Raw genomic sequence first — 13,216 nt, forward strand, 5'->3', positions numbered from 1 at the left:
ATAATAGTGCAGTCGCTTGGTACAAATTTCAGTAAGAATATTTCTTTTTTGGATACCAGAATAAAATTTGGCATAGTTATTTAGATGGTAATACACAATAAAAAACTACTGAGACACATGTCATAGGAGCTTCTATAAAAGGAGAAGAGGGGGATAATGATTACAATTAAGTTTTTTGGCAGTAGGGTGATAAATAGAAAGTAAAGGGAGTAAAATTAAATAATATGGGAGGATTTACTAAATTATTGCGTGTTAAGATAGAATATAGTGTCCCTGGTGGATGAGTATCTCCACTCGTCGCCTTGCAATCAAGGGGTTCCGAGTGCGATTCTCGGTGGGGACACAAGTGGTTCGGATCCTTCGTTAAACTGTAGGAGCCGTCCTTAGAATGTCATCATCATCACCTCCCTCGGACAGAACACCCATCATCATCATCAAGTAGAATATTAAAAATAAAATTATATGTACAAAAGTGTGTTCAAATCTATTCTTTTTTTTTCGAAAATTGCTGAAATAAGAATGTAACCTTAATGAATATTCCTTCCTTCCTTTCTTTTTTTAAAAGAAATTGCGAACAATTTTAAAGAGTACTATATTTTAATCGTTCTGTACTAGAGATGGAATGCTTGTCTAAGTCTCATCTATCAATAACTCACTCACTGTATATATTGTCCATCAAAAGAGCATAAGGCGGTACACTGCATGTTCAAGCTTTGACATTTGCATTTGTTCATACACATTGTTTTGCAGTGGCAGCAGGTTAATTCCGAACATTTCATTGATATTTCTGGAAAAACTGTTCATAATGGTGTAAGGCATGGTGGGGAATCTGAGACTTTCCATCCCCAGTTGGTAACATCAAGAATGTCAGGCTGACGCTGTAGACACTGTCTCCAAACACTGGCTTGAAACATTGTTCTTTTCAAGTGATATCTTAAAGCATCTTCAGTAAGGGGTATATTTTCAAGGGATCTATTCTTCTGTGTGAAAAGTATCCTTCTGCATTCATTGACTGTTTTTGTTGCGCTGATTGTGTCATACAGAAGCACTGTAAAATACTGTATCATAGCAAAATCATCATCAGATAAAATGAATCAAGTAGACAATCGAATAAAGAATCCGTTAGTTCTGGCAGTGTCTTCCACACATTCCAAGCTTTAGTTTTACTAACCCCATGAAAAGAAGATACTGTGTCACAACCCGTGTAAGCATGAAAACACGGCAAAACTTCACAAATTTCAGGACATACATTTTGTAACATTTCACAAAGTGAAAACTGTTTTCTGTTTTTCCCAACACCGCAAATAAAGTACAAGTTCTGCAAATCGAGGGTCTGCAACTCTTTCAGGGCCGCTGCAGCAATTATTATTACATCTGAATCTACTGTTGAAATTACATTTTTGTGGCCACATAAAACTGCATCTTTCACATGTAGAAGAATTGTTGTATCTGCTTCTTCATGTGAACAAGGAGACAGTTTTTGTTATGGTAGGATCCTACGCAAATTATGAGGTCTTCATCAGTGCAAATAACAAACTTACAACCAAGTTCCAGTGATTCAATTTCAGAAGCAAGTAAGTGGAAATGTTGCTTTTTATTTTCATCAACTTGCAAAAATTTCCTAAATACCCTTGGGAATGGTGTTGTTCTTTTGATTAACATTTTTTCTCCAGAACCTCGTTTCAAACGAGTGTCAGCCTTACGACTTCTTGCCAAGTATCTGTAAAATACTATATCAACCCTATCAAATTTCTGCAGGTGAGATTCTACGGCAGGTCGAAATATTTTGGTTGCAAATTATCCAAATGTTTTAGATGAACCTGGAGTAAGAGAATGTATAAGGGCAGCACCATCTATAACAATAGCCGAGCAAAATGAAATACTACAGTCACTGTCATGATTCTCACAAACATCTGAAGATAAACAGGTAATAATGTCAGACTTCCTTGATGGTTTGCGAAGTTTGCCGAACTCGCTAATAGAGGGAGGATATGGGTGAATTTCGTGAGAAAAAAATGTTGTAACGTCAGGTTGCCTAATCTGACTCGCCACATACAATTTGCATAATATATTTGCGTCCTTTCTAAGGACTGTTGTTTGCATTTGAAGTTTAGATTTCCCCTTTGTCATTCTGTTGTTAAATAACACTAAATTACACCTTTTAATTACTGTATAAATTGATGTTTTCCCTTCAATCAACCTCTCTTGTACAAAATTTTCATACAGACATCTTCCAAGATTCCTGGCTTCTCTGACCGACTTCTCTGCATCTTTTGTTGCACATAATTTGCTAACTGCTGTTGTTAATATATCTTCTGCAAATGGGTTACCATAGTTTCTAAAGGAAGCTACATTATCTAAAACGTGTTCCTTATATCTCTTTTCAAAAGCTTTGCTGCTTTCCTTATGCTGTGCGTCATTTTCATCACCTGCATCTTCTTCACCATCGAAAACTGGAAACTGTTCTTCAAAGTCAGATATCATTCTTACATCTGGCCCTGCAACCATCCATTTCAAAAGTGCAGCAGGTTTGTCAAAAAGTCCTATTGCTCCACCAATTCCTTTAACTTGTTTGTTACTTTGCTCATGCAAATGGTCATCCGCCATTGCTGAAAATGCTCGATTGCTCTTCTGACTTACGAATTTGCCTTTCATGAATTCTTTATATATAAACGGATGGCGCATCTCCAGTTCTTTCAGTGTTTTGATGAAAACTGGCAACCAGCGGGCATAGTTTGTGTGACCTAAAACAAACATCCAGGGACATATATCTTCCAGAATAGTTTTGAATTGTACAAAATTTTCTTCACGCACACTTTGTAAGCAAGAGACCAATAGAATCTGTAGTTAAATAGTTATTGACCAGAAAATAAATTGCGGAGATTCTTCATTGCGTAGATTACATTATTCGTTAAAATCTAAATATGACATTCCTTCAGAGACATTGATATATTTATATGCTTCGTATGCTTCTGTTTTCAAAATAAATAGTGCAGCCATTGTTACTTGGTGAGCATAGCGAGCGCGCTTGACGTGAGAGGACGATAGAAGCGATTCAGCTCGTCCAGTTGATGTTACTCTAGCATCAACTAATATATCAGTCCATGAGATTACTGAGATTACTTAAACAACATGAGATGACTTAAAAACATATAGTTAACACTTAACTACAATAATACCTTTGGATTTACTTATAAGATCTGAACACGTCATTCAAAATTTTAAAAACGATTTTTTCGTTGTTATTACAGTAAATAGCATGTTTAATTTTGCATTAAAATGGATGTAAATATGCCATAATTCTTTATATTTGTAAATATATTACCTTAATATTTTTAAAAGCGCGTTATTTGAATTTAGCATGCCAATGAACATATAAACTGGCCCAAAGAACGCCAAAATTGGAATATTTTCAGATTGTGCCGCCATTTTGGACGCCATCCTGAATTCTGTCCGACGGGGTGATAATCGGTTTTGTGTCACGGTGGGTTTTCATTCAACATGTTATAATTAATAAATGTGCCAAGTTTCATACTGGTATCCAGAATAAAAATATTTTTGTGCCAAGCGACTGCACTATAATGCGAACAAGAGTTTTATGAAATTGCACAGGTGTATAGATACAGCTATCATTTTAAGAACAATGAGGCAATTGAAGACAAAAAGGAGGTTAAACAGGTGATACTGTCGTGTTTATGATGCGAAATAGAATCATACATTGAAAAAAAGATATATCTACAAGTTTTCAACATTGTTCTTATGGACGAGAGTTTTAAAATTCCCTTGACATACACATTGCATAAAGAGTAAGTTTTAAATTCAATTACTGTAGCACAAGTTAGTTTCTTAGCTAACATGAGCGCTATTAACTGAAATTTGAAATAAATACACTCTTTTTTAAAGGTGAAGCTTCAGAAGATATGTATGTTGCAACGTTAAATAATGCAAATGGTATTATGACAAGCACACAAATAACAGCAAAGGAAAGCAAAACATGTATTTCATTATCGTATTACGTCACACTTGACACAGCAAATTATATCAACGTGACTTTACGTCTTGCAGATGGATCTGAAGTCATGCTTTCTGAATTCTCCACTAAAAAGGTAAGTATTGTCTTCATAGAAGTATCAAAGGCAACCAAAGATACTCTGAGATATGAAATATTTTTAAAATATAATTTGTTAAATTTTATATTGTCATATTTTTTACGCTTGCAACTATTTTTTCAAAATTAAAACAATGCGCATTCTATCAAAGTAATAATAATAATAATAATAATAATAATAATAATAATAATAATAATAATAATAATAATAATAATAATAATAATAATAATAATAATATAAAGGCATACTAAAATTTGCTACATATGGAACAAAAGTACAAAACTGTCGTATGTAGGTAATTAATGGGTATGTCAAATTTTAAACTTAAAATATGTCAAATATTAACATTACTGATTTAGTTGATTCATTGATAATATTTTACGACCCTTTTCGGTACCAAAAATATGTAAGTCAAAAATTACTGTTTAAGGGGGTAACCTAACCAGTATTCGAGATTATATTGAGGCAAGTACATTTCTAGGAAATGAAAATCAAGACCACAGTAATCACACGCATTTGCAAGGGACATATTTTGCTGGTGTGATATTTATGCCACACCACCCCATAATAAAATAGATTTTACCAAAGAGAACGTCAGAATTTTAAAATGAGATTGAATGAAAAACTACAAGTGATAATTAAGTATTTTCGTAGTGTGAAAAATAATTAAATATATTCAAAAGTTGTTTTGAAGATAATATCGTTTAACTATACTCTTGCAGTGGCGAAGGGTGGTAAGAGGCCCTGAGGCCAGGCCTACCCACTTACTTTTAGAAATTATAATTTATAATTAATTTATTTTCCTTCCACAGAATGCATGATAATTTTCTAAGTTGAAAAAAACATTTTATTGTTCGATAAAGAAATAGTGGTTAGCACCACTGCTGGGAGGCTCACCGAGCAGTGTCTCAGGCGTCACTAGAACTACCGCCAAACTACTCAGAAAACCCCGCGAGAGAACGTGTTGATAATAACCTGCGAAAGAGACCGGCCTCAACGCTTATCGACTGTGTTTCTCCATGAAGCATTTCTCTCGAGACCTTCGATTTTGATTCAATATGTCAAACAAACAAAGAGCAAGAAAAGGTATTGTCCTATTCCGTACCAACTGTACTTAATTTTGGGTACTCTAACGCAACGCGAAAGCTGGAACAAGCTATTGTAAAGATGCTAAGTTTATTATCGCAAATTAATTCCCCTTTATTCCGTTACGTTGACGCAAACCCGTAGGAAATCAGACTCGTTGTGTTCGTTATAATTAAGTAGAGAGTATGTATTTTTGAGATATTGCGAGTGACATCTTTTTCTTACATTTGCAAAAATAAATAAGGGAAAATGCCAGTAAGTAGAGAATATGAACGTATTAATAATATAATTCCTATTAAAGAATGCTCTATGTCAGTGGTCTTTTGAAAATTAGTGTGTTACTAAAGAAGGAAGACTAACGCCTGTGTTGAAAATAGAACAGAGGGCAAGGTAGTTCTGCATACATTAGTACAAAAAAATTATTTGGAGTTGTTGACATATAAAGAGCAGCGTATGAAAAAATATTTAAGTCTGATTCTGTTTTTAAAGGGGAATCAAATGACATACTACATGCCTTGATTTAATGCTTGTAATTTGTTTTGAACAATATAATTAAAGACGAAATTTTACAAGCAGAGTTTGTTTCAGTACAAGAAGGCGAAACAGCATCTATGTTTCTTGTGAAGTGCATCTTCACAAGTGATAGTCCTTCTTTCCCAACCGATCACGCTCAATTGAAATAAATTGCATTACGGCGAATTAAGATCAGCTATGAGTCACATACGTGAATTTCATTATGAAAATTGAGATCCGGATCGAATAGTGCTGTCGATGGTCTACAATTACGTTAAATTCATGTGAATTCCTCTTCTTGTGTTTTTGTAGTAAAATATTTATGTCTATCGATAATCTGTTTCATATTTTGTAAAAGAAAATATGTATTTAACACTTCCGGTATGTCATGCTTAGCTACATAGAAGTCACGGAAACATTTACTACAAACTGTGCATGATTTGTTAAAATATTAGTTCGTCGCAGTTCGGTGATCAGGAAAAGCCAAGAATGTCGATCCTGGGGGTTCTGGGGGCCGATCCCCAGAAAGCTCATGTGGGCCCCCTGTATTTTTAGGAATATGTATTTCTATATGTACTTTTTATTGTTATATATATTGTTATACGTATTTTTTATGAATGAACCCCCCAAAGTTACAGAGAAATCGGCGCCATTGGGAAAAGCAAAGCTTAGAAGCTACTCTTCTACGAAAGTTTGGATACACTTGAAGTTAGATTGAAACGAGTTTTCGTGACTTATTCTCTTTGGAATCTGTAGAACTACTTGACTGTGTTCAGATTCAGGATTACAATACTGATTTTCTTAAGAAGAAACTAGATTATCTTCTTAAATTCTATCCCACTTTCGATGGTAATCAGTTGCGAAATGAACAGACAATTATCTTCTGCGACGAACATCAGTATCCTATACCTATTAATTTACTTCAATACATCTCATCAAACGGCCTGCAAGAAGTGTACCTAGAATGTATTCGCTTGCTATATGTGTGCTTCAGCACTCCAGTTACTACAATATCATGTGAGACAAGTGCATGGGTGCCTTGAAGAAAATTAAACATTCCAGAGAAATATAATGAGTAACACAAGACTTACGAGGAAGGTCCATAAACCGTGAGAGTTGAATTTTGATGAAAATTAGTGACAAGATTCAGTTCGAGATGCTAAGTAACGTAGTAATAGTCACTCGGTGCGCAAATGCTTCGTTGAGCTGCTACACCGACGCCATCTTGAAATCCAATAGGCATTGTCCAAGAATACCCTTTTGGCATAAAAATGAAGAAGCTTTTGGTAGATCTGACTTCAATATTGTAAACCGAGATAGTGCATCTATATGTGAGAGTACTTCCAGTGAATGATCGCCATCTTGAAAGGCGCCATATTTAATCCCGGCCAAATATGATAAATGGCAAGGGGGTCATGTGGGGTATCAAATAGCACTGGAATTTACTCCGAAATCCATTTCCGTAACCAATGTTTACATATCTGTTTTCAGTTCAGAGTTAAGAGCTCTCTCACCCACAGGAACATATGAACACTGTGCAAGTTAAATTTGTGTTATGGAACACGGTCATGGAGCAGTTGCAGGGTTTTATCTAATGTAGCAGTAGTCACTTGATCTACAATAGCCACTATACCAATAAGATCTTGAGCCTAGTGAGAGAAATCATTAATTAAATTGAAATGCCTCTAGTGAAAAATGGAATAGCAGCACTGTAACAAATTATAAGCACTTAAATGTTGTAATATAAGTTAGGTGCAACGGCACATATGATTTTACAAGGATATGTGTTGAAGTTATTAGAAATTAATAGATAAATTATCAGAAAAATAATATAAACTGGTGCATATAAGCAGATATTAACCTACTGACCTTTCGCTCTTCAGTTGTGATTATGGAGATCCATAACGAAGTGATTAGCACACAGCATCATGGAGCAGTACAAACAGTTAACAAATGCACTTTCGTTACAATCTTCATAACCACAGACACTATTTTCTACTTGCAACATAGTCTCCAGAGCATTTGTAAATGAACCAACTATTGCTCTGGTGACGTACCCACATTTTTGCCATGCATATGCAAGCATGTCCTTTAGGACTGGCGCACAAAATTGATAATACACAACAGAATGCATTTTCATTATGAAAACTGTCATATAACTTGTTCGGTGTACCAGAAAAAATGAATTTATGTCGAAAATAATCCACAAGTCCGAATTACCAGTTTATATTGCCGAAAAAAGTATACATCAAGAGGATGAATAAATTTGGTGGTCATTGGGGATATAACTTCAGCACGAATGTTTTTCCCATGTAACAATTCTCGCACGTCTTCATCCGTCTGTCCACTCCACGAGTCAAGCAACAACAGGGAATACTCTTTCACATCAGGAATAAACACGTCTTTTAGCCACCGTTTGACGTGTTCGGGAGTGAGTTTGCCTGATTTGCTTGCATCAATAACAATTTTGAAAGGTGTCTGTCTACCTAACTGTTGTTTCACTTTGGGTCCGAACACGCCTTTACGCTCCTGGAAACATATATATATGTGAGTGTGCCTAGCCGTACTGGGGAAATGTGAATTTGGATGGTATATGCGTGGGCCACTGAGGCCAAAAATTGAACGACTGCTGTGGTATGTTTCTCACCTATTTCTGACAGAGTTCTACCAGAGGTCATTTCGTTCTCGAACCTAGACTGATCAGTATTAAAGATGCATTCACTGTTGTACTGTTTCTCATGTATTATTTTATTAATTTTAATCACAAAATTTTGGGCATTATCAAGTAATTCACCTTCATTTTCAACATTTTTCTTCTTTACAAATTGAGTAATCCTTCGTGAGCGAATCCTGTGCTCTTTTTTAAATTTGTTAATGAAACCACGAGAAGCACGGAATGGATAGTTCAATTTCCTCGCTGTCAGTAACATCCACGCTTGTAAATGATAATCATGTACGGTAAGTCCTTTAGTGCGATAAATGTTGAATGTTTTTAGTACTTCGTATTTTAGTAGTGACATGACATGAAAGCGAGGAGGTTTGTTACGGAATTTCAAAGCCTTATACACAAACGCCGTATTGCATTTGAATTTCTTCGCTGCAACTGCAACAGTGTTACGTTTCCCATTCTTTTTCAACAATGCAACGTGCTCCTGAATTTGTTCGTATTTTTTAACGACAGCTTCTGTTACACGTACAGATTTTGTCCGGCTTGGAGATGACATCTCATACTCGCTCGTAGAAGGCTCACTTTCACTCATTGATGGACTAGTTATCTGTTCCAAATCCATTTCGTTTGTCGAATCTTCACGCTCACTCTCTGTGTCAGTGTCTACATCTAATGTGTCACTCACTATTAGAGAAATGTGTAATATGCCATTACAGTCTAATGATATTATGTTTTTAATAGGAGGGTGCCCGAAATTTTTTTGCACCGACTGTACTTGATGTTTAACAAAAAATTTCTGGCTGTTCATATAATTCGTAATTTTATTTGTTATTCTATTTCAAATTAACATGGAAAAACTGTAAAAAATTCATTAGGAATTATAGTTTTGGGAATCAATATCTTTATTTATATTTTAAATTAGTTATAAGTCTTGCATATGTATATGTAAATGGATTATTACAATTCTTACGGTGTCAGTGCTATCCGAAAATATAGATCCACTATTGGACGGAACTTTCCAGATCAAATAACCAATCTAAAATTCGACAGAATTTTCAGGACCACCCTTCACCTCTCTTTTAGATACCTAGGTCCTTCTAAAAAACTAGTTTAATCCAGATTTTACCAAATTTTATTCGTTTCAAAGCCCCACCGCCAAAATGCTTAGTTTTGATTGGATGATAAACCCACGCTATGATATTAGGGCGCAATTATTCCATTCCAAGCCGGAAAATCTTGCTGACAACAGCCAGATTTCGATCGTCGAGCTTAAAAGGTCGCAACGGAGTGAGACAACCTGCAGTAAAAGGTAAAACTAATATAATAGTCGAATAACTACCAAGCAGGAAGCTACGGAGCCATAATTTGTTAGTTTTTCATAGTAAAAACCGGACTGAAGAAATAAAAAATAGATGACGCCATGTTGTGCAGATATTGTTAGTTATGGACAGGCTTTGTAAAGTGCATCAGTTTGCGAGTTTTCTTAGGAATCTATAAACAGTTTCGGAGGAGTGGTGTTTTCTCCCTTAAAATATTCTTATCCTTAAAATTATTCCTTTTTTAGTTACGTAAGGCCTGCCTCACTACCGTTTGTGTTCGTGTATGTAGTGGATGTGATTTCTTTTTGTATTTATTTATTAGTAACATGGCGGTATTTAATTTTGTGGTAGTCAGTCCAGTAATCACAATGCACGTGTAAATTTCAGTAAGGGCTCCTATCTGACTCCCAAATTGGGAGTACGGCTTCCAGCGGGATGAGTTGAACATTCAGTTTGTTCCGGGTTCCTGCCCCTTCAGGGCAGGGGTCCTATTGCTAGCTAATACTCCGATATGTCCCCTCAGGGCATCGATTAAATAGGTCGAGTAAAGAATATGATTTAGTAAATATAAGGGCCAGTTGGCCCTGTTCATTTCTTTCCTTTCGTTACCTTTCATAGAGCCGATTTAACATGGTAAAATCCGAATGATTTCTGTGTATATTTATTAGTATAACATGTATTAATGTAGTGTGTAGTATGAATGTGGCATGATGTGTTTTGTAGTTCGAGTAGTATGTGTATATTTGTAATGTAGTATCAGTGATAGTGATAATTAAGTGATGAAAGAGTGTGTTGGACAGTGTAGTATTTACTATGCGATAAATTTTTATTACTCCGTCATTAAGTGAACGTAATATAGTATAATAATTCCGTGTACAAGGTCACATTCAGTTGTTCAAGGGTTCATTATATCGTCGCTAGCCCTAGTGTCAGAAGTCAGTACTAACCGCCATTCTTCCGTCGAGGTGCTTAGTGATTTAGTTTTCATGAAATTGACCTTTCTTTCCGAAATAAAACCTAGAAGGTATAATTCACAGCCCATATGAATGTACAGTTAGGTCAAGTGACCCAAAATTAATATATTCTGAAAGTTTCAACATTTTGTATAGTCTAGAAATCTAAATATTTAAATAAATAAACAATACGTAAATTTTTAACAGAAGTCGGGCGATATGATGCTAGTTCTTCGCTTTGAAAATATATTAAATGTCCATTTTTCTTCGTGGCTGTAGAATTTCATTGTTGATGCAGAATTTTATAAACATTAGACATTATCGCAGATAATTCTATTTTCAGTGAACATACATACGATTTTTTTTCTTTCGTTCTTAATAAAGCTACCAAGTATTACATAGTATTGTGTGTGTGGTAAAAGAGTCTTGGGTTCGAGTGAGGTTGTCGTGCGGTGATCGGAATGGGAAAATGTTTGTAGTGATTATAGATTTTAAAGTATTATGATGAAATGTGTAAATAGGCTGGGCGTAGATAGAGGAAACAGGGTGTTTGTAGAATATAGCGTCGTGGCAAATGAATATTAATGTGAATATGAATATTAATAAGTATATGAATATTGTAGTAAATGAATATAGAATATAGGACACCCATATAGTTAAATATATAGTAGCCCAGTGAATACTTCGCCGCGTGTTGATATATAGATATTGAATAGATACGTGTAACTACAAACATCTCAGGTTCTGACCCCTGCACCATAATATCACGCGGACCGGAGGGCGATATATAGTCGGACTACGGTAATACTTTGTAGTTTATGTGTCATAATAGTAATCAACCATAGTAATACCATCTGATAGAATGGGTAGCATCATATAATCGTTGACTAGACATATTGAATAATAAATTATGAAAAGACAGTAGTAGTTATACAACAGGGCTGTAGTGAATTATATTTTATGGTCGGTTTTTTTAAAATAGAATACCCTGCTCCGTGAGTTTTTTTTTTCCTTCACGTTACCTACTCAGGCTAGCTTACAATGTTCATGGAGGCGACAGCTCTGATAGGGTACAGAATCAAAACAATTAGTTATTGAAATTTATTCGCGTACCCGGATGTCGACCCCTAGTCCCTTTAAGTATTTTCATTTCTTTTCTTAGTTTAATTAGACGAGGGAAATTAACGACATCCCAGACTGTGGCGTGTCTGCGCAGGGTAGCTATCGGTGAGGTTTGGCATAGAAATCACCTATCCAAAATTCAGTTTATTTAATTTTTTTTTATTTTGGCAAATCACTAATTAGGGATATCTTAGCTATTACTCTAATTTCATTACTATTCTGGAATCTTCTAGTTTCCAAGAGGTCGGATGATTTTTTTTTCTTTTGAAATCCTAAATTAACGCCGTCTCTAACCTTCCGGAGGATTTCGGGGTCTGCAAGGGTGTTGACCGGATACGGTGAGTGGTGGGATTTCCCTAAAGCCTTTGTCTTTCCGAAAATCCCATTGTGGACACAGACTTGTCTCATCTTCGCAGACAGTTTTATCGGCTATTTATTTGGTAAGCCGAACCCTTTTGGCATGTTAAGAATATTTTGGCTATGGATTTTGTTGAGAGCGAAATTCGACTTCTAACTTTGTAGCGTTAGTTATTTCTCACTTAAGTCTTTGGCGCCCCTATTCTTCGTCTTCCTTCTTCTCTATCTCTCTCTCTGTCTTCATTTCTTCAAGTTTTTTTAAAATTTTTTCAACCTTCCCCCCCCCCAAGATTTTGAACTTGTTACTTATGATTTATTTAACGTACAACTCTGATCTGAAATTACCAGCTGAGACGTTGCAAGACACGATTCATGAATGAAGTAGATAGTGATTGGGTCCTCCATCACATTTTGACCTATCGCCGAAATGAACAAAGACTTCGTAGTTGACGACACTTCGATTACGTTCTTTCACCGTCGTTCCTCTTAAGTTTCTTTTTAATCCATTGGTCACTTTCCTTTCTGTTTTGGTTTTCAATTACCTTGTAGTTAACCTGGGCCCAGAAATTGTATTTTGATTTACCTAGTTATATCTTAGAAATGCTCTGTGTTACGTGCCTGCCTCACAAAGTTTTTTTTTCCTTCATGATTTAAACACGAATTGATTATATAAAAGTTAAAAATTTATAGACGCGCGGTATCAGATAAAATTTAATTTGTTTCCAAATGTAATGTTGGAAGTCATTTGTTTTCTTGGACAATGTTGCAACCTTGTAAAATTTTATTGTTGGGGATGATTAATTTAAATGTGTGCGCATTTATTATAAATATATATATATATAGAGAGAAATAAATACTTCGAAATGTATGTGTAATTAGTATGTGAATATGATGTTAAAGTAAAAGTATGATATTAAATGTATTATGAATATATGTAAGAGCGCTCGTGTCTGTCCCCCTAGACGTGTATTGGTTGCTATAGTTTACCAGAAGTCTTCCGACGAATTTAAGAACGTAGATTTTGTTAAGAATACCGCCGTGCAATTAAGTAATTTTCCTTTTCTTCTGAATCAATGTAAGTGATAACCT

General features: G+C 35.2%; 1 protein-coding gene across 1 annotated transcript in view; it reads left to right on the top strand.

Moving 5' to 3' along the window:
- Positions 1-13,216, top strand: part of LOC145673196 (uncharacterized) — a 401,214-nt gene that overhangs the window by 202,217 nt on the left and 185,781 nt on the right. Inside the window, exon 8 of the mRNA XM_081742667.1 lies at positions 3,904-4,106. Within this exon, the coding sequence (XP_081598793.1) occupies positions 3,904-4,106 (203 nt within the window). The remainder of the gene's footprint in view (positions 1-3,903; positions 4,107-13,216) is intronic.

The sequence above is a fragment of the Thermobia domestica genome, chromosome 16, assembly GCF_964235325.1.
Source record: "Thermobia domestica chromosome 16, izTheDome1.hap1.1, whole genome shotgun sequence".
Lineage (NCBI taxonomy): Eukaryota > Metazoa > Arthropoda > Insecta > Zygentoma > Lepismatidae > Thermobia > Thermobia domestica.